This window comes from Anthonomus grandis, chromosome 6 (assembly GCF_022605725.1).
Source record: "Anthonomus grandis grandis chromosome 6, icAntGran1.3, whole genome shotgun sequence".
Taxonomy (NCBI): domain Eukaryota; kingdom Metazoa; phylum Arthropoda; class Insecta; order Coleoptera; family Curculionidae; genus Anthonomus; species Anthonomus grandis.
Window position 1 is genome coordinate 13,450,071 of NC_065551.1, and position 24,602 is coordinate 13,474,672.

The 24,602-nt window shown below is 34.3% G+C and overlaps 1 protein-coding gene across 1 annotated transcript in view; it reads left to right on the forward strand.

Annotated features, from left to right (window-relative positions):
• The window catches only part of LOC126738006 (RAD50-interacting protein 1), a 28,150-nt gene extending 3,811 nt beyond the window's left edge, over window positions 1-24,339 (forward strand). The window contains exons 3-14 of the mRNA XM_050443159.1: window positions 4,663-4,836; window positions 4,886-5,052; window positions 5,100-5,223; window positions 5,277-5,382; window positions 5,436-5,661; window positions 13,774-13,912; window positions 13,965-14,045; window positions 14,100-14,214; window positions 14,271-14,509; window positions 14,558-14,691; window positions 14,746-14,911; window positions 23,753-24,339. Of these exons, the coding sequence (XP_050299116.1) occupies window positions 4,663-4,836; window positions 4,886-5,052; window positions 5,100-5,223; window positions 5,277-5,382; window positions 5,436-5,661; window positions 13,774-13,912; window positions 13,965-14,045; window positions 14,100-14,214; window positions 14,271-14,509; window positions 14,558-14,691; window positions 14,746-14,911; window positions 23,753-23,966 (1,885 nt within the window). The 3' untranslated portion in view covers window positions 23,967-24,339. The remainder of the gene's footprint in view (window positions 1-4,662; window positions 4,837-4,885; window positions 5,053-5,099; window positions 5,224-5,276; window positions 5,383-5,435; window positions 5,662-13,773; window positions 13,913-13,964; window positions 14,046-14,099; window positions 14,215-14,270; window positions 14,510-14,557; window positions 14,692-14,745; window positions 14,912-23,752) is intronic.
• Window positions 24,340-24,602: the final 263 nt, after the last annotated feature.

Below are 24,602 nucleotides of genomic sequence, written 5' to 3' on the forward strand. Positions count from 1 at the left end.
ATTGCTCCCTTGACAATAAACCATTTACTTTTACAGTCTATCGCCTATCTCTTAAATATAAAGCAAACCATTGAAGAGACAGCTCTCTAAATCTGTACCGCTCAAGCTTCCACAGCAGCACTCCATGATCAACACAATCAAATGCCTTGGTCAGATCACAGAATACCTCTGTAGCAAGCTCCCCATTGTTGAGTCCCAGATATAAAGACTCTAAAAATGAATAATTGGGATACAATGTTCCTTTGTTCTCCTAAAATGTAAACTGCTCACTCAGAATAAAAATGTTTTACGTCAGATATGATAGCATGAGGCTTTTTACTAATTTATCAATAATTTTGGACGGGGTTGAAGGCAATGCTATGGGTCTGTAATTAGAGGGACTTTGAGGATCACCACTCTTATGCAAGGGAATTACTCTTGCTATCTTAAGACATTCTGGAAATATGCCTGTAGAAAAAGACTGATTTATGGCACTTACCAAAGTATTCACTGTTCGGTGTGTTTTTGTAAATTGTTTAATATATACGTTATTTGTATATACCGCCCGCCCTCTGGGGATATCAGTGTGTTTCTTGACAGGTTAGATTGTCTTCTGTCCCAGCTCCCTATTCACTCGGTTATCTTGGCTGGAGATTTTAATATTAATTATTCAGTTTCCTTACCGCAAAGAATTTCTCTTGATGGAATCTTCAAATCATTTGCACTCACCATGCATGTTAATGCATGGTGAGTGCCATTCGTATTTCATTCTCTTCATTGACCACTATTGATTATTTCTGCAGTAATTTGGACTGTGTTACCTGTTCAGTGCACTCAGTGGGTATATCAGATCACAAGGGGGTGTATGTCCTATTTCCTGGTGACTGAAAAACAAATCTGGCCGTCGCATTGGGAGAGTATTTAGTGGGAACAATTTGAATTTATTTTCTCAATCCATTTCGTCTGTTAACTGGAATACAATTCAGGCTGCTCCACAACCATTTTCTTCTTTTTATTATACATTACGTGATAAAATAAATATCTTCGTTCCCTTGGTTGGACTTAAATCCAAGAGACGAAAACCATGGATCACCGCGGGACTAAAAACATTAGCCCAAAATTTGCGATGCTTAGCAAGACTTCGCAAATCTATTGACAATCAATTCATCAGGTCTTATCTTCAGGATTATCCGAAAATTTATAGGCGTCTGATAAAAGTCAGAAAGGAACTGTATTACAATGAGCGCTTAGACTCGTCCGCTAACAGACAGAAGGAAAGTTGGTAAATCATTAACGAATGTAGGCAGTCTTCTCGTCGGCGGTTGGTGGAATCGGGCTTGGGGCCCGATGATTTCAATGACTATTTTTCTAATATTGCTGAGAAGTTACTGGAAGCAGTTCCCAGTGACGGCGATCCATTGCAGTATCTTAATCGGAATGCTATCAACCAATAATTCTTTTTCCACCCTGTATAGATGCCACCGAGGTCCTTGAAACAATTCAGTACTTGAAGAATCATAGGTCTTCGGGTTCCGATGGTATCTCTTCTCGTCTGCTGTCACTTCTGCCTGCGAGTGCTTTAGGTGCTTTGGTTTGGGCAATCAATCAGTCATTTCTTCAGGGCGAGTTCCCATCCTGTTTAAAGGAAGCTATGATCATCCTTCTTCATAAAGGTGGTAGCTTGGACCGGCCCTCTAACTTCCGTCCTATATCAATTTTGTCTACCCTCTCCAAGGGTCTTGAGCGGCTTGCAAAAAAGAGAATTGTCTCTTTTTTGACCAAATACAATGTGCTGTCCTCTAATCAGTATGGATTTCAGTCATCTAAGGGCACGCAGGATGCAATTTTCAGATTCTTGGAGAGTGTGTGTATCTATCTATGAACTCCAAGGAGGCTGCAGCAGTGGTGTTCTGTGATCTGTATAAGGCCTTCGATTGTGTGGATCATGGAATACTGCTGTCAAAGCTTGATTTTTACGGATTTAAGGGAGTGGCTTTGGGGTGGTTGAAGTCATACCTGTCTGGTCGCAGAGGGTGGTTGTATCTGGATTTTCGTCAAGGATAGCACACCCTAAATATGGTGTACCTCAAGGGTCAGTGTTAGGTCCTATTTTATTTTTATTATACGTTAATGACTTGAGCTCTCTATCAGTTTGCCGATGATACTACAATTCTTTGGCATAACAAAGATCAAAAAGTAGTCAGATCTCTCATAGTAGAGGACCTTCAAAAAAAATTAAAGAGTGGTGCATCTGCAATCAGCTTGTATTCAATGTTGATAAGACTTTTGTTCTGGGCTTTAAGTGTAATGTAGAGGGTTTTTTGTTTGATTTGCAGAGCCCACTACATGGTGGGGATTATTGTCGATTTCTCAGCCTCTTCATTGATGAGAGTTTAAGGTTTGACAACCACGTTTTGGGCCTCGCTGCTTAACTTTCTTCTGGTTGTTTTGCAGTCAGGGCTGCCAGGCATGAGTTGGGGAGGTTGTTTGCTCGTTCAGTTTATTTCGCCTTAATAGACTCTCATATCCGTTATGGGTTGCCATTTTGGTTTGTGCTCCAAGGGACTCCTTAACATCATTTTTACTATTCAGAAAAAAGCATTAAGGTATCTGTGTGGTGTTGGTCTGAGAGTCTCTTGTAAACCTCTTTTTGTACCTGAAAGAATTTTAAGAGTTTTCTCACTCTTTATATTGGAAACTGCAACACTCATACGTAAGTCCGTTAGTCCACTATCCTGCACGAGTCATAATACTCGTCAAGTAAACAACTTATCTCTTCCAATCCCCACCTCCTCACTTACGAGAAATTCTCTTATATTAGTCATGTTCCTATTTCGATTAGGACTGTTACAGACCTTAAAAAGGTTTGGGAGAGAACTAAAGAAATTAATGTTACCAAAAGGTTACTACAGCATTGAAGAGTATTTTAACGACTCATTTTATTATTTAAAATTAATTATATATCTGTTGATCAGATTTTTTTTATTGTTCTTGTTTTATGTTGGTTCTTACCTTTTCTTTTCTTCTTTTTTGGCTTTTTCTTTGATTATATAAAATATGCTTCTATGTTCAATCAAAATCGATTCTGTATTCTCTTTTTATCCTGTATCCTGTATAACCAAATAAATTTTAGGATTAGGAAGCCTTTAGCACAAGTTCGTAAACTTAGCAAATAAAGTATATTTTGACTTTGACTATTGATGAAAATCACAAAAATTTGGAATTTTTCTTGCTTCACTGCTAATTTGCTAAGTTCCTACAAATAGTGCATTAAAACTCATTCAATTGATTAGGTTCTATATTTGATCCTAGGGATGAAACATTCCTTTGCTTTCCTCTCAGTTCATTGACCACTTTCCAAGCTTCTATCTGAATATTACCTGAATTACTTAATATTTTTGTGAGATAATTATTTTTAGCTTTCTTAATAATTACTCTATACAAAGCTCTATATGTGTTTAAATAATTAACAAAACTGTTGTTATTTTTTAAAAAATTGCAAATATAGTGCAGTGATCTGAGATTTCTTGCAGATACCTTTATTCCCTTAGTAATCCAATTCTTTCTAGATTTTTTCTTTAATGTCCTGACTGGAAATGCATTATCAAAGATCTCACATAATATTTTGTGAAAGAATTCTAAGGGCGCGGGAGTAGTCATAATGCTCTGCCAGTTACACAAGCAACTTAATTGCAAGAATCTACTATAATTTGTCCTACTATAAATTCTACCCATCTTTCCTCCAAGTATGCTAGACTTACAAACTATATTAATGCCACATGACATGCCACAGCTTCATGATCAGAAAGTCCCGAATTTATAACATTACACTCAATCAAACCCAGGTTTTTTATAGTGTAATCTTTTCAAGAGTAGGTGCATTTAGGGATATATTAATAGGATTTATCCTTTTATTTTTTTGTTTAAATAATATGTCTTTAGATTTATCAATCAACTTTTTTAAGTCATTATTTGGTCCTATTGACGAGAAAAATCTGAATTATTATAGAGTACAGTACAATAGTCGTCTCCAAAAGTGGAATTCTGAGCACCTAAACCAGCTACCTTAGGACTAATAATATAGAGCAAGTACAAAAGGGGCCATGACACCTGAAGTACACCACAATCATATGTCAAGGTCACTTTTCTGCCCATTTACATATAAATATTGTTTTCAATATGCAATCCCTACAGTTTAAATTTTTTGCGAAAACCGATGTGTTTTACAGAGAACAAATTGTTTTACTCAAAAAACTCCGCTAGTCTTCCTGCCAAGCACCTTTCGAATATTTGGAAAGTAAGTAAGTAAGTAAGAAAGTGGAAGGTCTATAGTACTACTGGCCTCACTGTTAACTCTAAAAAGTTCATTTATATGACTCGAATATCGAATATTTAATAACAATAAACGTGATGAAATAGAGGTTACTATGAAATTTATAGAGGAATTTCAAATCACTCCTACATGCAGGTACATGCAACACAGACCACACACAGTACATATAGACCAAATTTTTTGTTTGCTGACTAATTTCGTTTATGAAATTAACTAATTATCCCGTTTAACGTAAACGAAGCCATTGTTCCACATAGCCACTTTCATGACAACTGATTTTCGACACTATTTACAAAAAAGACCAACCATTAAGGTGCATTATATTTATAATATTTTATAATAACTTTCAGTATAGAACTACAAAGAGAAGTGTCAAAAAAAGATGATGAAAAGTGTGTTACCCTTTTTGCAAATTTAACGGAAATCTTAAGAATCTTAGCAGATTGCCCTGTTAATAATCTAAATAATCATTTAAAAGAGAACATCCTGCATTGGCACACCATTTTACGGCAAAAGTTATCAAAGTGAGTAATTGAGTTCAAGTATTTTTATTTCTAACTCAACCAATTATAGAGATTTTGAGCTAATTTTGAAGCAGATGAAATGGCCTTTTTTGAGTGCCAACTTCAACCTGGTCACACCAATTGAAGCTAATGTTCATAGGCTTCAAATAGTTGCCGAATATTTAGTTCAAATTGAGATACCCCCAGAGGTGAATGTGACTTTTGAAATACCTTCAGGTAATTGCTTATATGTAAACATCTCTTTTCTAATTCATTTAATTTAGGTGTGTTAAGTGACTTTTCACCACCTTGTCTGCCTATTCAGCTTTTAATTGAGCCACTGAAAAAAAGGTTTATGTATCACTTTTATGGCAATAGAAAGACGAATAGGCCTGATAAACCTGAGTGGTAAGAGTAGGGCCTATTAGGGAATAAAACTAGTCCTAAAGGGTACTTTGCAGGTACTTTACTCAAATATTGACATGGGTGAGAGACCATCAAGACTATGTGGGTACATGGATTCAGCCTGTCATTGATAAGTTCGGATTACACCATTTAGATGCCAAAGTTAGCCAATTTTAGACTTTTAAAAATAAATTTAAATTAATTGATATTTTTAGAGTGACTTTATCAGGAGTCTAGTGTTACTAGCAGCGGAAAAACTCAACCTGGAACTGCCCGAACTTCAGTATGACGATTATTTATTTTCACATTCAATAGATGAGGCATTGGGTTTTGATAAGGAGCTTAGGGATGTTTATAATTATCCAAGTAATCAGCCTAGTATAGTGGCGGTTTTAACGCAGGCACCTGTTTTGGTAAAATGGTTGCTTATGGAGAAAAAATGTAAGTTCATTTGAAGTATGTTTGAAGTTTTTTTTAAATAATGTAGAAGGATTCTAAGGTTGAATTTAAAGGAAAAAACGTCATTCTGGGTTTATAAATTCGATAATTAAGGAAGATTTTTGGTTGGGGTTACTAATTTTCTAAGCAAATGCTAACCATTTTCATAAATATTTTTATGAAATTGAAATATTCTTAATAGGGTAGGTACTAGTTACAAAAAAGATTTTTTACTCAATAATTTAATATTAAAAAGTTTACTCAGTCGCACTGGGTTAGATGCAATGTCGTAGGCCAAGTCCAAAAAACCAAATGCAACATTTTGGAAACATATTGGAACATTAGAAAAGTCCATTATTGTCAAATAGACTTACGTTCCGATAACTAAAATTTATAAAACTCCCAGTCAAGGTCTTATAAGTATGTAATTGAAAGTGATATGTCAAATAATACAAGTGTTTCACTTATACCCAAATATCAGCCACGTTTCACTTATAGTACTTATACCCAAAATATCATATTTATTGTTTACAAATTTGAGAAAATCCGGAAAACTTGGCAATAAAGATCTAATATTTAAATTGGCTACATTTAAATAAGAATTTAATTGTTTGTTAGCCATTTCTTATAAACTATAAATATAAAATAAACTATATAAAAAAAAAAACAATAAAAATAGCTATTTATCCCAGTAAAAAAAGTTATTCGTAATTAATTTGAGATCCAAGCTTTAAAAGATATTTCTGATAGGAAAGACAATTTTTATCAAAGCTATAGTGGTTAGTAGAGATAGACTTTACATTATGTTTGTTATGAGAACCTAATTTAACACAATTAATACACATTTTTTCTTCAGAGATACATTCTTTCAATTTATGATTTTTTCCGCATTTGGGACAAGTGTCTTTTTTTTCGCGACAGTCTTTTACGCTGTGACCATATGCACAACATCGAAAACATTTAATAACACGCAGATAGTCCTCCACAACTGGCTGCAAGCCTCCGCGCCGCGGGCTTCTAATTTTCTTTGCGTAGTACGCGTGTTTATGATTAATATAATAATAATAAGGAAGTAAAGCCTGTGCGAGTGTTTTATGGTTAACAGATTTTTGTAGAAAATCTAAGTATTGACCACTCTTAATGGGTAAGTGATTTGCTATCACTTTCCTCATACATATTCAACCCAAATTACGTGGTTTATTTATTTGCCTAAATAAATGTTCTAACAATATTCTAATTCACACACATTGGGCGATGTCCTTGTGTGGTTTCTGCAACTTGGCGGCGGGCTCGTCTCGAAACAAGCCGCATCTAGGCTGCGCAGGTCCCTGTCAGCGACGATACCATGCTGAATGCATGCGAATACCGGGTGACGCTATAAATCTTATAACTACGGTTCCCGGATTGAGTTGGCGTTGTCCATCTTGCCGCCACTTTCCACTGGATGATATTAAAAATACCATCAGAGAGTCCATGCAGCAGTCTGCATTCTTTGAATGAGGAGATATCAGTATATCTCCTCATTCAAAGAATCCATCTTGAAGATTGTTGAAGATAAACTTACCATTCTTCAATCCACCGAAACTCAATCAACATCCGATGAAAATATTACCTTCAGCCATGTTAAGCACATTTCGAATGGTGGTCTTCTTGTTACGATTGAAGCGAATAGTGCAGACAAAATGAAAACTTTGGTCAATCAGAAACTCGCTGAAGAATATGAGATTCGTGAAATTAAAGCGACTATGCCATTAGTACGATTGGTTGGTCTATCTGAAGATTACTCTAAGGAAGTTCTTGAAAATCATTTAAAATCTCAAAATAAGTTTATTTTTAATAATACATCTAGGATGAGCGTTCTTAAAATATGGCCTACTAGAAAAAATGCAATTATCTTCCAAGCTGTTCTGCAGTTGGATAATGTTACATATAAGCGGTTGATAGATCTTAAAAAAATTGTTGTAGGTCTCGACAATTGCATTATTTATGATTCAACATCAATAACACGCTGTTTTAAATGTAACAGTTTTGGTCATTCTGTGAAATTTTGCAGGGGTGATACAGTTTGTCCACTTTGCGCAGGGGCACATGAACTTAAAGCTTGTTCTGTCGCAGCGATCGATAGTAATTACAAATGTAATAATTGCGTTTCCTCAAAAAATAAATATAAATTAAATATTGCAGTTAATCATGCAGTGTGGAATTATTCTACCTGCTACGCATTCAAACAAGCCAATGCGAAATATAAATCGGATGTGTTTGGGGGTACCCTGTAGCAATTACCGAGGACGGACATCGCGGCCTCCTCCTCTCGCGACACTCGTGAGCGTCATCGGCTGCAGTCGGTTGAGGAATCACAGAGCGAATGTACCAGTACCACCGACCTTCGTATATTCTATCAGAATGCCAGGGGACTTCGTTCAAAAACTAAGTTGTTTTTTAACGCGGTTGTATCGACGGACTTCGATGTTATTGCGATATCGGAGTCTTGGCTGAATGATGGCATTTTTTCGTCAGAACTATTTCCAAATGAATATTCGGTATACCGCTGTGATCGTAACTATGCAGAGATGAGAGAGAAGAGGGGTGGCGGTGTTATTTTAGCCGTGAAGCAAACATTTTCGGTCATTAACTTAAATTTAAAGCTACCTCAAAATCTTATTAATATGGTCGAGATTGTAGGAACTAAGTTGATTCTTGGGTTTTCTGTCTTGTTTATTATTATATTATATATACCGCCCGGACTCAACTCCCATGTATATGAGGATATTTTTGAATATTTATCTACTTTAACCTATTTATATAATCAAAGAGTACTTGTTTTGGGTGACTTTAATATCCCCGAGTTTACTTCTTATTCAGTTAATTCTGCCTCATCCAGTAGACTAAGTCAGTTTATTCACCTCTTGGAATTTTTCGACTGGCATCAAATTAATTCTATTAGGAATTCTCAAGGTAGGATATTGGATCTTGTCATCTCGTCTGATTCTGAGCTTTGCACAGTGGAGGGTTGCTCTGATTCTTTGGTGGAGGAGGAAGCAGTTCATCCATTTTTACTCATAAGAATTAATGACGTCAAGAGAAATAGAAAATAGTAGAAAAAGTAGAAAATATTTTCTATAATTTTAAGAGAGCTGATCTTAGAGTTTTATATGATAGCTTCCTCGGAATTGATTGGAGTGATTTGGGAGTCGCTGGGGATGTCAATAATGCCCTGGAGCTCTTTTATCAAAAAATTTATTCCTGTCTTGCTGAGCTTGTTCCAAAAACTGTAAAACGAACACGAACCTATCCGTCATGGTTTACTGCAGAGATAATGAAATCCCTAAAAGAAAAACATAACAAGTGGAAAAAATTTAAACGTTTTGGTCATCTTCAAGAGATTGCCAGATTTAAAGAATTACGTTCTAAGATTAAAAGAGATATTGATCTGTCTTATAAGCAATATTGTAGAGGGCTTGAAGATGAGTTAAAATTAAAACCTCATAATTTTTGGAAGTTAATTCAGAACTCAAAAGAAAATAGCTCGTTACCACAATCTATGTTTGATCAGAGAAGAGAGCTGTTAAGTAGCCCTCAGGGTATTGCCAATGCATTTGCCGATTACTTCCAGAGTTCTTACAATACTGGTGAATCGCCGCAAAATAATGTTGATATAACTCAAAAGCCTTATGTACAGTCCATAATTTTGTCTGATTTCACTGAAAATGATGTTTTACTGGCCTTAAAGACTATCAAGCCAAAATCAATAGTTGGCCCTGATAAAATACCAGCTTTTCTCTTATATGATTGTGCTTGTATTTTTGCTAAACTGTTAACAGTTCTCTTTAATCTGGTTCTAAAACAAGAATGTTTCCCGAACCTCTGGAAGTCATCAAAGATAATTCCAGTACACAAAAAAAATGATAAAAATCTCATCGAGAACTATCGGCCAATTACAATAATCAACAACTTTTCTAAATGTTTTGAACGTGTTCTTCATTCGGCCTTATTTCCTTCAATGAGGGGTCTTATAGATCCTCGTCAACATGGATTTATGAAAGGTAGATCTACCACCACAAACTTAGTTTGTCTTACAGAACATATATCTGAGTCAATAAATGCCAGGTCACAGGTTGACGTTATTTATACAGACTTCTCGAAGGCTTTTGACCGTCTGGATCATGGTATTCTTCTAAATAATCTTGACCAAAACTACGGTTTTTCTTCTCACCTAATACACTTTTTTAGCTCTTATCTTACGGGTCGTCTTCAGCACGAGGAATGTTATGGCCGTAGTTCGGCTCAGATAGTTGCAACGTCTGGAGTTCCACAGGGCTCCATATTGGGGCCGCCCTTCTTCAACACATTTATTAATAGTATATCGGCTAGTATAACAGCTCACTGTAAATAGTTTGTTATATGCGGATGATACAAAATTGTATTATGGCATCAATAGTATCTTAGATTGTATGGAATTGCAAAATAATATTAATCTCCTCAATGCATGGTGCAAAACTAACAATCTTCCTCTTAATTCTGCCAAGTGTAAAGTTGTTTCTTACTCTTTGAAGAAAAACCTGATTATGTATGACTATACTATGGACAGTGAGACTGTCAACGGAGTTCAAGGATTTGGGGGTGACATTCGACAGCACTCTTTCCTTTCAGCCACACATTCAGGACATTGTTAATCGGAGCTACAGAATGCTGGGTTTTGTCATTAGGAACGCACATAGCTTTAATAATATCTTTAGTCTTAAAATTTTGTATTTTTCTTATGTGAGGTCAATACTGGAATATGCTTCTTCTGTGTGGTCACCATTTTATATGAATCATATACATGAACTAGAAAATGTTCAGCGTAAATTCTTAAAGTTCCTTTCATACAAATGTGACGGAGTGTACCCAGAAATTGGTTTTTCACATCAACGCCTACTAGAAAGGTACTCCTTTAGTAGTCTTGAGGAGAGGCGAAAATCTGCTGATCTGAAATTTTTATTTAAACTTCTTAATAATAAAATTGATTCGCCAGACTTATTACGACATGTAAATCTTCATGTGCCCCGCATATCATCTAGAAATTCTGACACATTTTACCTATCTAGACCTAGAACGAATATTTGTAAATATTCTCCAATGCGTAGAGCATGTGGCACTTTTAATTCTGTTCAGGATCAATGTGACATATTTAACTGCAGTTTGTCCGAAATTAAACGAGTACGCTTTTCCTAGATAGTAGACATAAACAAAATTATTTTTTATTCAAATATTGTATAATATTGTAGGAAACTATTGCTATTAATAATTTATTTTTTTTTCTAGTTTTGTATTGTAATTTGTATAATATTGTACTTTTTCCCCCACTCAATAATTGGAATTTTTTCTGTGGAGTGGTGTAATTAAAATAAAATAAAATAAAATAAAAAACAACTGACTTGCTCCATCCCACAAAAACCGATCCTATTCCTAGAAGGCGCTTACGAAGTGCTGGGGAAACTTCAATCACAAGGTCAGTTTTGTTATTGCGTTGCTTTAACTTTGTAATATATTTGATTTCAGATGCTAAATCTGAGATATCATTTAAAGACGTTATATTGCCTATTATTTGGTCCGGTGTATCTATTCTAAACGCACTCCCTTTATGATTAATCTTGGATTAAATTTTTTAGCTTGATCAATATTATATTTTTTGCCCATTTTTGCAATTAAACTAGTTTTTAACGTTTGCAGCGATCTATTGTCTTGACAGTGTACTGCAACTCTGCCACGAATTTTCGTTGTATTGTTTATGCAAGCTTTAATCTGACCCGGATTAACGGAATGTGTAATGTCATTTAAAACATCATCCTGCTTGGTATTCTCGTTCTTACTTTTAACAATTAAGACAGAATAATTTGCTTTAACGATATCGCTATATTTGTTGTTAGGTGGTTTGTTAGAAGTGCTACTATTATTAGGTAATAATTTAGTTTTCAAGCTATCATATTCATTACTCTCAAGGGAATCTAAAATTGTTTTCTGCAAGTTAATGGTATATTCAGAGTTTTTTAATAATCTATTCGTTAACTCAAGCTCCTGCTGCAAACAGGAAACCTACATTTCCAAAATAGTATTTTGAGTATCGACTTTGTTGCCAATACAAACAAACAAAACAAACTCGAGATGATCTTATTATTTTGCATATTTGATTTCTAGATATGGAAGATTAGAGAAACAAGAATATTTTACTTAATATATTGTTTCTTTTTGAAATAATCTGAAACAAAAACCAGTAGTTTACAATAATAATGCATGAACAAACGTAATAAAGAAAATTTCAAGCAGAAAAAGATTCACCATCACAGCCTTTATAATAAAAACGTACTCCAGTGAGTTTTCGTGCTTTGTTTCATTCTTTTTTGGTTCTAAGTTTTTTATAGCATTTACTGCAAGGTCTTAATTTTTTTATAGTGACTTTTGTTTATTCGTGCTTTGGCGTTTTCTTTTTGGAGTAATCTCTGCATCTGGTTTCTCTCAAGGATCCTGGCTTCACATAACTCATATTTGACAGCTTCTCGAAACTAAAGTAAGGGAACTGTGACATCCACACTTTCCTTATACATAATCCATGCATTGACCATCGCAGTATTCAGGATAATCTCCACGGCTAACTTACGGTACCATTTAAAAGTTCTACCCAAAGGCGTCTGGTAAGCTGTCATTTGATCAGATATATCGACCGGCGATTTTTCTGCATTATATACTACAATAGCTTCAGACTTCGTTACAGTTTTTTGTGTCTGCGATTTGTGTATTTGCGTGTCTGGCGCGTGTCTACTGTTGTGTTGCTATGTTTTGTAGGAAGAACTAAAACGTTGCATTTATTATTTCATAAAATTACTGTGACATCATCGTCGTTTTTGAGAGTGGCTATTTCTCCAGATTTAAGTTTTTGTTTACCAGATCTTTTGGAAGGCCTCGTCTGTTCTTACCCAATGTCCCTATCAAATACGTTTGCCTATCTATCAATGTTTCAAGTTGTAGGTATAGCCTTCTTTGCTGCACAACTTAAATACTTTGATTCCATACTTATGGCGTTTGTTTTTTTTGTGTATTGACGCATTATCAATCTGCTCCTAAATGGAATAAAAGATTTATCAATGCAACAAGTTTTGTAAGGTTTATATGATGATTTAAAATTTTAACTATTTTGTTAATCAAAGGTTAAATCTTGTGGAGCCTGTAATTTTCTGGATTATCCTGATTATCTGCAAAGTGCCATATGCGTAGTAACAGCTCAAATCTCATACGTGTCATAACTTTGAGAGCCATAGATTTTTTATACATATCTCCTTGGCTTCAGTAGGCTTGTATATTAGACATTTTTACAATAACCATTTAGGAAAGCAAGCCAAAAACTTTCTTGGTTTTCATTTTTGTTTTTGGGTAATCAGTTATGTAACCTAGATTTGCTTCTTATATTTGCCTCATTTGTAATAACTTGCGTGGCCTAAAGATTCGTTAAGTCAGCAATGAATTGGAAAAAAATATCAACCAGAAAAAAATAGAACAATTTAAGAGGCTCTTCGCACAAAAGCTGATAGAGTTCAGGACCAGTTTGTTTTGTATAATGAAACTGGCCATATACTATTATCAGCTATCAATTACTCCATATCATATTATCAGCTAAATCGCCTTCTGTATCTGTGTTTTGTCTAGGCACGGAGGCAGCACTACTTCCTGGCAATGGAGAATTTGTGCCAGAATTAGCAGATAAATAGGCAGCCGATAGAATTTATATCGGAACTTCCAGATAATTCATTATCAGTGGGTTCATAGTTTCTATCTGCGATACTATCGTCTAAGAAAATTAACCCATAAAGATGTATAAGACCTTCGCAGTCCAGTTATTTTCAGAAGTTAACTCAGTTTAGGTTGACTAACTCAAATTTAAAACATGTCTTAGATATCATAATAGAGTTGTTAATAAATCAAAAAATTTAAAGATAGGTATAAAACAGGCGCTAGTGACGTAATACCAAATTTTTCTTGGCAGTGAACGTGTTAACTCATATCACTGATCAAATATGTTGTTCCATACCGTAGTTCACTTGTACTCTTATATCTTTAATAATAAAATAATATTTTGTCTAGACGCCACTGAAAAAATGGACGCAATGCTCTCCCCTAATTGCAGCGAAGCGTTCGACTTACTCACTTCAGACGTCGAGAACCTAAAAATTACAACTTGTGCGGACGCCTTTATTACTTTATTGCAAACTATCACAGAAAGGTTTGTTTTTTTTTAGACCAATCAACCTGTTTGTAATCATCCCTAATTGTAGATATGAATGTTTGCCGCAGCCAGGTCACAGATTGCAATTTCTGGAACTCCAATTAGAACTTTTGGATGATTTTAGAGTCAGGTGAACTTTCAATAATTTTTCAGTTGCAAATATTTAATTTAAACCTGTTTAAAGGTTATTGCAAATTATAAATGCCGAAGAGGGTGATTATATGGACTCAAAAGTGCCTATGATAGCCAACACCTTGTATTATATCGAAAATGTGCTTGTTGATTGGGGTTCTATGCTAGTAAGGTTTGTTTAGATGACTTAAAAGTACCTATGGGTCATTATGTAATTTTTCAGCATTATTTGAACCTTTTTTACTATAAATCACAAATAGACGAGGCTCAACAGCCTACCACGCCAGTCAGCCCATTTTTAAATGATTTCGATGACAATACCATAAGTGATTTGGAGTCCGATTCACTTTTTATAGAAACGCTTTCACTCTATAGGCATTTTAGGCGTGATTTGCTTTGTGGACTGGCAGAAGCGGTTATATTAGAGGTTAAAAAAAGAAGTTACGACTATAGACGGGAGAGGTAAGCCGGAATATCAGTCTAGAGGAGAGGAATTTAAAAGATTTTTAGGTGGTCACACATGAAAGTAGCAAAAGAGTTTAGGAGTTTATCGCTGACGCCTTCAGCTTGCCCTATATTTGAAGTTTTAGCAAAAAGGCTTCATCAGCTACAAAAAAAGTTACATAGCAAACTTTTTACTATTGGTATGGTATTATATGGTCATAAAGATAGTAGAGATGTCCTAATTATGTTTTTAGTATGGCGCAATATAGCCACTCAGCTAGACACTTACTTATTTGAGGATTTAGTGATGGACAACAGGTTTAATGATGGAGGGGCTTTGCAGTTGAAGTTTGACATAACAAGGAATCTTTTGCCCTTATTTTCGCAGTATACCGATACACCCGCTACTTATTTTACACAGTAAGGCGTTTTTTTTTAAATTGTAGTTTTTTTTGTGCCTAAAAATCTTTTATGCTTTTTGCTAATTGAGTTGGATCTGGGGTCAAATAGACCTCAACAAAATTGACAACTCTAACAATTTCTAAACAAAAAATCTGAAAAATGCATTTTTGAGGTTAATTACGCTTTTTATGACTACAAAATATAATGTTTATGGACAAAACGTTTTCACTTTTTACCACCCTGAACGTGGTCTAATATAAGCCGCAACATCGGCAGCATTAAAATTAATTTACTCCTACTAATTAACCTCTCTAATTTGAGTCTAATTTGACCCCAGATCCAACTGAATTAGCAAGAAGTTTTTTTTTAAATATTGCTTTCTTAGGTAATATAAGTCTATTAAGTATAAGTAAAAATTCATAAAACATTATCATCGTTACGTTTAATGTCAACAAAATATGTCCTAAGCCTCTTAGTTTTTGAGCTACAGGGTGTTAAAGTTTTAATAAAAAATATATTATTTAATGATAAAAAAGATAATATTGTAGATTAGTAGTATTGTTTATAGTAGATAGTATTGTATTTTTATGAGTTCATACTGGTAAATATTGGTACCAACGGCAGGATTTCGGATGGTGGTGTCATAGAAACCACACAATTTTCTAAAAACCGATAAACGTTTAGCCATACCAGATGAAAGACAGGTTTCTGATACGGAGACGCGTTTACCTTTTGTTTTTATCGGGGATGAAGCTTTTGCTTTACGCCCTAATTTTTTAAAACCTTTTGGTCAAAAAGAATTAAATTACGAAAAAAAAATTAATTACCGACTGTCTCGTGCCAGAAATACTATAGAATGTACGTTTGGAATAATCGCCTCACGATTTCGTATTTTTTACACTGAAAGTAATCTAAAACTCGAAAAAGTAGAAAAAGTTGTATTGGCATATTGTATCCTCCATAACTTATTGCGATCAAAATCTGACTCATATTTAGGTACGTCAATCTCTTTAGATACAGGTGAATATTCTGAACCAGATGGCTTAAAAATTACCTCGTTGCAACGTGGTCCTAATCGTTATGCAACTCAGGAGGCTAAAAGCATTCGAGAACAGTTTTTAAGGTACTTTAATAATGAAGGCAGTATAGCTTGGCAGCATGATCGTATTACGTATCAAGCATAATAGTATTATAAGCCTGAGTATTCCCTTGATAAGAAAGCTGAGGTGGTTGAGGAATGAAGAATCATGTCTGTTTAATGTCCCCAACAGTGCCTCAAAAAGGGCTTCATTTATTATTTTTTCAGCAAAAATGCGCATGGTGGGGTCTAGTTTTCGTAATTTTTCTGCTACCTTTCTTCTGTTTTTTCCGACAATATCAAATTCATCTTTCGCTCGTGAATGTTGAAGTTTATCTCCCACGAATTGCAGAATACTGTCATCGTCCATTTGTCTTTTATTTTTTCTCTGGAATTTAACCGAAGAAGGCCTCGTTGACACAGAGGCAGAAGATGAAGGAGTTGGTGGCATATCTAGAGTAGTAGAAGGGCTTCGGATATCAGTTTTATCTCCATTGTCGCTGTCAGTTTCGTTCTGTAAAAATAATTTTCATTAGGAGTAATTTATATTACCTACGTCTTACAAATTACTCGCCGTTATTTATTTTTTTTATTTACTTACTTCTAGTCAAGAAGTCATGTTCGTCAGTTCCTACGCTAGTCCTAGGGATTTCTTGATCTTTGAGGAACAATAGTAACTCAAAGTACCATAACGTAGGAGTATATATAGGGTGTTCATTTGAAAACTTCCCACGAAGGATTTATCGAAAACTACTGTTTAAAAAAAACGCCGAAATACGTCAAAAGGTTTGTCAAGGAGGACAACTTTCTAACCTAAAATTACTTAAGTCTTTTATTTTGACGTTTGATTTTTTTTAAATCAATCCATTCGTTTACGAGAAAATTGGAAAAATCTTTGTTTATCTTAATTTGTTCAGATAAAAAACAAAAACATGAAAATATCAGTTTTTATATCAATAAGGGTTCAAAATGTTGCCCGTTAGGGTTTGCCAAATCTACAATTCGTTTATAATTTAAAACGGAAACTACCAACATAAACAGCAATTCCGAAGATTAGACGTGGAAAAAACTAAATAACCTGAATTTTTTTCCGCATTCTTTTCATCAACACAGATATCCTGGGCGAACTGTATTTATTGTTATACCTGCTTAGTTAGTTAGTTAGCAACTATAAATTGCTAAGGAAAATAAAGAGTTTATTTTGCCGTCAGTTACATTTGTGACAGTCTTGGAATAGTGAAAATTTATTTGTTGAATTGAAGATTTTACTTCCAAAATGGTTTACACACTAGCCGAAAGAGTGGAAATTATTCTAATTTATGGTGCCCAAAATCAATGTGCTTGGCAAACTGCCGTCACGTTTAACGCCAGACATTCGGAGAAGATAACTTCGCATAGGTATGTTTTGGATCTTGTTACTAAGTTTACTAAAACTGGATCTGTTGCAAATAAAAAAACGTGATCATTGGCGAATTTTGGATGAAGCCGCTCAAGTTGAAGTTTTGGGTCATTTTGGAATAAATCCTAATACTTTATTACGCAAAATTGTTGCTGCCACTGATATTTCATTAGGCTCTATTCACACAGTTACCAAACTTCATAAATTTCATCTATTCAAAATGAAAATATTGCAAGAGTTAACCGAAGACGATTTCGATAGGCAAGTTGTGTTGTGTGAAAAAATGACTGAAGCGATTAATGATAATACTATTCATGTAAAGAATATCTGCTTCAGCGATGAATGCACATTTTATCTAAATGGATTTGTTAATAAGCATAACAACTTATGCATTTGTAGAAGGGCATACTCAGTACCCTCAAAAAATTAATGTATGGGCAGGCATTTTAGGAAATAAAGTGATTGGGCCATTATTTATTAACGGAAATTTAAATGGAGACATTTATTTGGATATTTTGGAAAATACCATCAATCCGCTTATCACTGAATCCATTGAAAATTAAATCGATGATGATGGAAACCCTATACTTAATGAGGCTGAAATATATTTCCAGCAAGACGGCGCTCCTTTTCACTATGTTCTTTCCGTTAAAGATTTCTTTTTCAGTTGAGAGTTTCCATATAAATGGACAAGGCGAAGGGGGCCTATAGAATGGCCTGCTAGATCTCCTGATATAACGCCGTTAGACTTTTTTCTATGGGGTCATTTGAAATCTATTGTGTTTACTCCCCAACCTGAAAGTTTGGATGAACTTCGTCAACGCATCATCGACAGCTGCCATCACATCCCACAACATGTTTTTGAAAATGTCTATCAGGAATTTGAACATCGCCTATATCATTGTTTGGCCAAAAAAGTGCAACATTTTGAACACTTATTGAAATAAAAACTGATATATTCATGTTTTTGTTTTCTATCTGAACAAATTAAGATAAACAAAGATTTTTCTAATTTTCTCGAAAACGAATCGACCGATTTAAAAAATCAAACGTCAAAATAAAAGACTTCGAAAGACCTTTTAAACAAGCTATTACTCGATACCCCTTGCCATTTAAAATTTTTAAGGGGATGACCTGGGGGGCAGAGGGTGAAAGGGGGTGAAGTAATTTTAGGTTAGAAAGTTGTCCCCCTTGACAAACCTTTTGACGTATTTCGGCGTTTTTTTTTTAAACAGTGGTTTTCGATAAATCCGTGGTGGGAAGTTTTCAAATGAACACCCTGTATGTAATAGTGTTAGGCATATTTGGAAATGAGATAATTTCTTTTTTATATTCAGTTGCTTCACTACAGGTTGCTTCTACCCTTTTTTGACGGAAGTCACTCACATGTTTCTAATTTATTATTTATATCTTAATTACTAAAAACTGTTTTAGGTACATATATTTGAAAGCGAGACAAAATTATAAACATTTTTATATTTCACTCCTTCTGTCCCTAAATTTGTTATACTAATACCCTCCTATATAAAAGCATTTTTTATGAAAATTAAATCCCATCAATTTGAATAGTGAATAAACTGTATTACCAGAGGAACATGAGGATATTTTAATTGAACTTATACAAAAATGTTATTTTCTTTACTGAATCAAACGTCTTGAAATACCAAAATACGCGTGCGACCTATTTGTTATAGTAAACGCAAAAAAGTCCAAGTGCATGGAAACTAAAAAATGCACGAATCGGCTCCTCCCGATGAATCTCTGGTAACGTTGACCCGTCTGCTGCGAGACGAACAGTGTTCTGCTTTGCTTTATCGATGCGCTGTTGCCAAATGCTCACTTCCCGATAAAGCGCGTTAAATCCATTTCAGGCAAAGTCACGTGCTGATGATTGCCGAACGGTAAGAACGCTACAATCTGATGCAACGTTTTCGAGAAAAAAAAAGTGTGTTCTGCAAGAAAATTATTTATTTTCTTCAGAGAATGATAAGTCAAGCCGAAGTTCTTTGCACCTAGTTTAAAGTGAAACCAAGATGACTCATCTTGGTAATTCTTGGTGGGGCTCATCAGGATCCATATGTCAACTTTGTCAGTACCTCTACTTGATAGAATTAATTCACTAATCAGTTGTTTGTCGACAGTGAACTTCGAGGTTCCTAGATTGCCTCTCACGATCTCATCGATGGCCACGAATATTAGCTTCAGTTAGAATTTCCTTTGAGAAATTTGGATATTCTGCAGAAAATTCTTCATTTCATTAAGAAAAAGATAAGATAAGCTAACACCTCTATATTTAATCTACAGACGTGGAACCTAGGTGACTCATTGTCATTTCCAAGTGTTTTGGTTTCTGATAACTCTTGGTGAGGCTCCAGAACTCCATCAAGATTCTGTGAGTAGTTCCAAACGACAGAATCCATTAATCAGTCGTTTTTCAAGAATGAGCGCTGAGTTTCCTAGACCTAGTTAAAATTTCCTTCGAGAAGTTTAAATATTCTGTAAAAAAGATCTTGATTTAATTCAGAGAACGATCAAATGAGCTCAAGCTCTTTAGTCCAAAACGTAAAACCAAGATGACTTATTTCCATTTCCAAATTCTTAAGAAATTCATCCGGATCCTTATTTAAACTTCTACTTTATGTCAGTCCCTTAAAATCTATTTAAATTTTACAGATTGCTCAAGGACATGAAATCTATGGGAAAAGGATACTTTATTGGTTCTTCCTTAAGCCCCTTTGACTTCTGGGAAATTTTCAGTGATCTAGCATGAGTCTTATGTAAATGTTTCACATTTTGATCTTAAGAGTACTTAAACCTTAATTTTCTACTTCATATAAATGATTTAGCCCTTTGACCAGAGCTAAAGATTCCAACATATCCAGGAATTCCCAATTCAGCTGGTTTCAGTAAAATTATAACAATATTCATTTGGGTATTCAACCGTTTTTGCTTTGGTGCCGTGTTTTAATGGATGGAGTTCATCATTGAATCAATCGATTTTGATATGAGTTTCTCTCTCAAGATCAATATTACCATTTCAAGTAATATTTTTTATTTAGGTAGTACAGATCTTCAAGAAAACTCTTTATTAACTTTATAACATAGAACCTGCAAGAGATTATTTTTAGAGGTTTTTATTTCTTTACTCGAAAATCTTGCATCGTACGAAAAAAGGCTAAATCAAATTTGCTCTCAACTAAATGGGGATTTGAGAAATATTTTTTGTTTAAAAAAAAAAGAGTGGCGTATCATTTTTTCTTTAAGAATAATCAATTAAAAAATTCCGTACGGACACCACTGATTAAAAATTTTTAAATACCTTATAGATTAATAAATTACTTTCGTTACTCCAAAGCCGCACACCAAAATTCTTAGAGATAATTCAAGTAAAAAAAAAGTTGTGAATAAAAAACATTTTTTTTTCTTGAAAATTTAACACTCTGTATTTCGAAAACGAGGCGATATGTTTTATGAAGAAATAATTAATGCTTATTCTAAACACAGAATGCGCTGTTAAAGTTTAGACGCTACAATTCAGAACACTCTGTATATAGATATAAGGTATAGCAATTCCATTATCCATAATCCAGGTTCTTAGCATCTGTGTTTACGGCAGACTAACTTGGACAGCACATATCAGCTTAAAACAAAACTAGCCTCTATCTTCTACTTACTACACCAGGTCTCCAAAATGGCTTCCCTTGAAGTCAGCCGGACTGCTTTTTTTTTCTTTCAGGGCTATCCTATGGTCTTGTCTTTTGCAGAAATTCAAAATTCACTGGGTACAAGCCTTTAAAATGCAAATAAACTGCAATAAGAATATTGTGTAATAAAAATCCAACTGACATGGAAACAATTACAAGTTTTAATAATGATTGTTGTATATAAAAACACAGCTTTCTGAATTTAATACAGTTGTAGATAGACATACACAGCAGTTTCTTGTTGCTTCCACGACATTGCCTTAACTTAAAAGAGCTTTCAAAAAACCTATACAACTCTTTGTTCTTTGTCACCTGTGGTAGAGTCTCCTACTACCAATATTTATAAATAACTAGCCTTAATGCACCTTCGCGTTGTAGAATTTTTACACATGCTACAGGCGAAGATTGCGTCGGGCGCTTATGACTTTGCGTCAAGCAGGGTGTTATTGCAAAATTAGCAATATATTTGCAAATAGAACCATACCCATTACCTTCCCGGGGATAAAAAAAGTTAGTATGCCAAATTTCGTGCTATTCCTTCTGTATTTCTTAAGTTATAACGGAATATACATATTTATATTCCGTTATAATAATTATTATAGTGTATTATTAGTGTATTATATTATATAGCCGTTAAACTGCTTAGGTATATGCATTTTTTGCAGCAATTCTTCAGTTTGTAAGATACTGGTGTATGCCTAATCAACTTAGCTTAAATGTGAGCAAATGCTGTATTAGATCGTATTGTAGCGTTTTTACCCATTCGTTAATGAGAACTAAACCAATAAAAAAAAATAGTCAACTAATTTATTTACACACTACGCTAGCAAACATGATTACTTACTACTACTCGAAATATTTATTTTAACTGTGTATGTTTGATTTAAATCTCGCCCCAATATTCCGAACTTCACTGCACTAAAATGACAACTGGCTTCCATTGGCGATGCGGCTCCTTATATACTTAGCAGAACGCTATTCCGGAAGATTCTCGCTAACCTTCGAGACGAAATGCGGTGTGCCACTTGTGTCATTCCAGAAAATTAGCTGGTTTCTCGGTGGTTACAATATCATTACAGTATCATAGAGCTAAGACAGCTGCGTATTTTGAATATAAAATTAGTGATGTTTCACAGCAAAAAGCCCAAACTTTATATTTGATAGCGAACTGATATCGAGGATTTTATCTCCCGAGCTTCCAGAATGTTGAGTTTTGCGATAGGTTACGAAGTATAGTTACGAAGTTACGAAGTATCGCCGCCTATTTAATGATCTCTCAGCAACTAAACTTATCTTTTATAGTTTTGTTAGATCGAGGCTTGAATAAGGTTCTTTGTTTGGAATCATTACAAATCTTTTTTATGAGTTTGATATTTATTAAAAGCAAGATGTTTTGAATAAATAATTACATCACTCAAATTTCTTATGAACAAGTTAAAAAAGACCGGTCCAATATGCGAACCTTGAGGCACGCCTGAAGATACTTCAATACCGTTAGAAATATAATTACTTATCCTGACCAACTGTGTGCGACCAGTCAAAAACTGTGACAAAATTCGACCAAAGTCCTACCAAGGCCCATAGCCTCAAACTTCCGAACCAGATGTTCATGACCAACCCTATCAAAGGCCTTCGAGAAGTCTGTATACACACTATCGACCTGTACAGACTTCTCAAAAGCACCAATCAAATCATATTGGTAAGTCAATTGGTTAGTCACCGTATAGCTAGTTATTTAGTTAGAGTTAACTAGCTAACGCAGTGCGTTAGCTGGTTATATATGTGACTGAATACACACCTCTATAGTTACAAATATCAGTTCTATCACCATTTTTATGAATTGGTGTTAAAATCAGGAAATTTGCCTGATGTCAAGCAAAGATTGAAAAGATGATGCAGAGACTTACTCAGAGTGCACACACAGTTTTTAAGAAAAACAGATGGGATACCATTAGGGCCAAAAGAATTTTTGTTAGGAAGGCGTAAGATTTTATCAAATATGTCCAATAAAGAAAAAGAGATGCAATTTAAATCCAGACTGTAATCAAATTTATAGTCAGGAGCCTTGCGGACAGGTTGCCTGTATGTAGTTTCAAAATACCTAGCAAATCAGACCTACGTAATCTTGTGTTTTATGTGTATTAATGTGTTTCCAAAATGAAGAAGGATCGTGAGAAATTTCAGTATTTAATCATTCAATATATGACCTAAAACATTCATGACGAAGAGTTTTACATTTATTCTTCAAATTTGAAAAATTAACATAATCCATGGGATCCTTACTATTTTTGATTTCATGTGTTTCTCACCAATATTTTTAAAATAATTTTCCTGTAATTTGGCAATACCTGTTGGAAATAAAAGTTTATTATAATTATTATTATTTCTGTAGTTACTGTCGTGGTCTGGAGTCTTTTGGGAGTATTTTTTGAGGACCGGAATACAACCCTCTAGGAGCTCGTGGTGTTCCCCTATGGGAACCGGACACGAAATATTACTGTTACTATTGTAGTTTATTTTCTATGTAACTTATTATTAAAATGTATTTAACAATGCTAAACATTGCCAAATGTTATTTAGGCAAATTAAGCATCATTTTTATTATTATAAAATTTACAATCTCCATTAGACCACTTTGATCATAGAAATATCGTTTACAACCTAATTTCTTTTTATAGGTTATTAGAGTCATGCACCCTTCTAAATCTCCTTAAAGGTTCAGCGTTGCTACTGAGAGAAACGATTTTGGCTCTAGAGGGCGCCACTGGAGTAGAAGATACTCGCGGGAAATATTTAAAAGAAATAGGCGTTACCAATTTTGGTCCCAAGATGGCCGTGAAAATTTTAAACCAAAGAACTGACATTACAGTTAATAGACACGCCGTGGATTGACAGAAGCTTTAGTGAATTTTACTAATTATTAATGCTTTTTTTTAAGTATTTTTGTGATCCAATAGTAATTTTTTGGGTCCAAATATCGAAAACGAGAGCATGAATGTACAAATGTCTACGTTTCGATTTATATAATGTCGTCCTCAGGATACTACAAAAAATTAATTAAAGATAAAATTATAAAAGTCGAAACGTCGACGTTTGAACAAACAGCAGGCTTTTATTAAAAAAAGTAAAAGATTTTAATTTTCTAAGTCTGTTACTAAAATGGTGATATGTTTTAAAAATATTTATTTGGATTAGGGTTTTTTATGTTTTACAATATTATATGAAAATATTTATTAAGAGAGGTAATATATTGTTTATATGGCTATTTGTAGTTTACTTACTATAGTTTGACCATCGGATCTGTGTCTACGAAAAGAATGCGGGCGAAATTTTGAAGCGTTGTCACGTCTTACTGCAAAAATGAAATAGTATTGAATAAAAAGTAAATATAATGGTAAAATTAAGCTATTTAATCATAAAAAAGATAATAAATTATGTAATGTAGTTTAAACCATATTTTTTAGTTCTATTTGCTAATGTTTTGCATATTATAAAATCCAATATTGACTAACATTTATCCGAAATTCC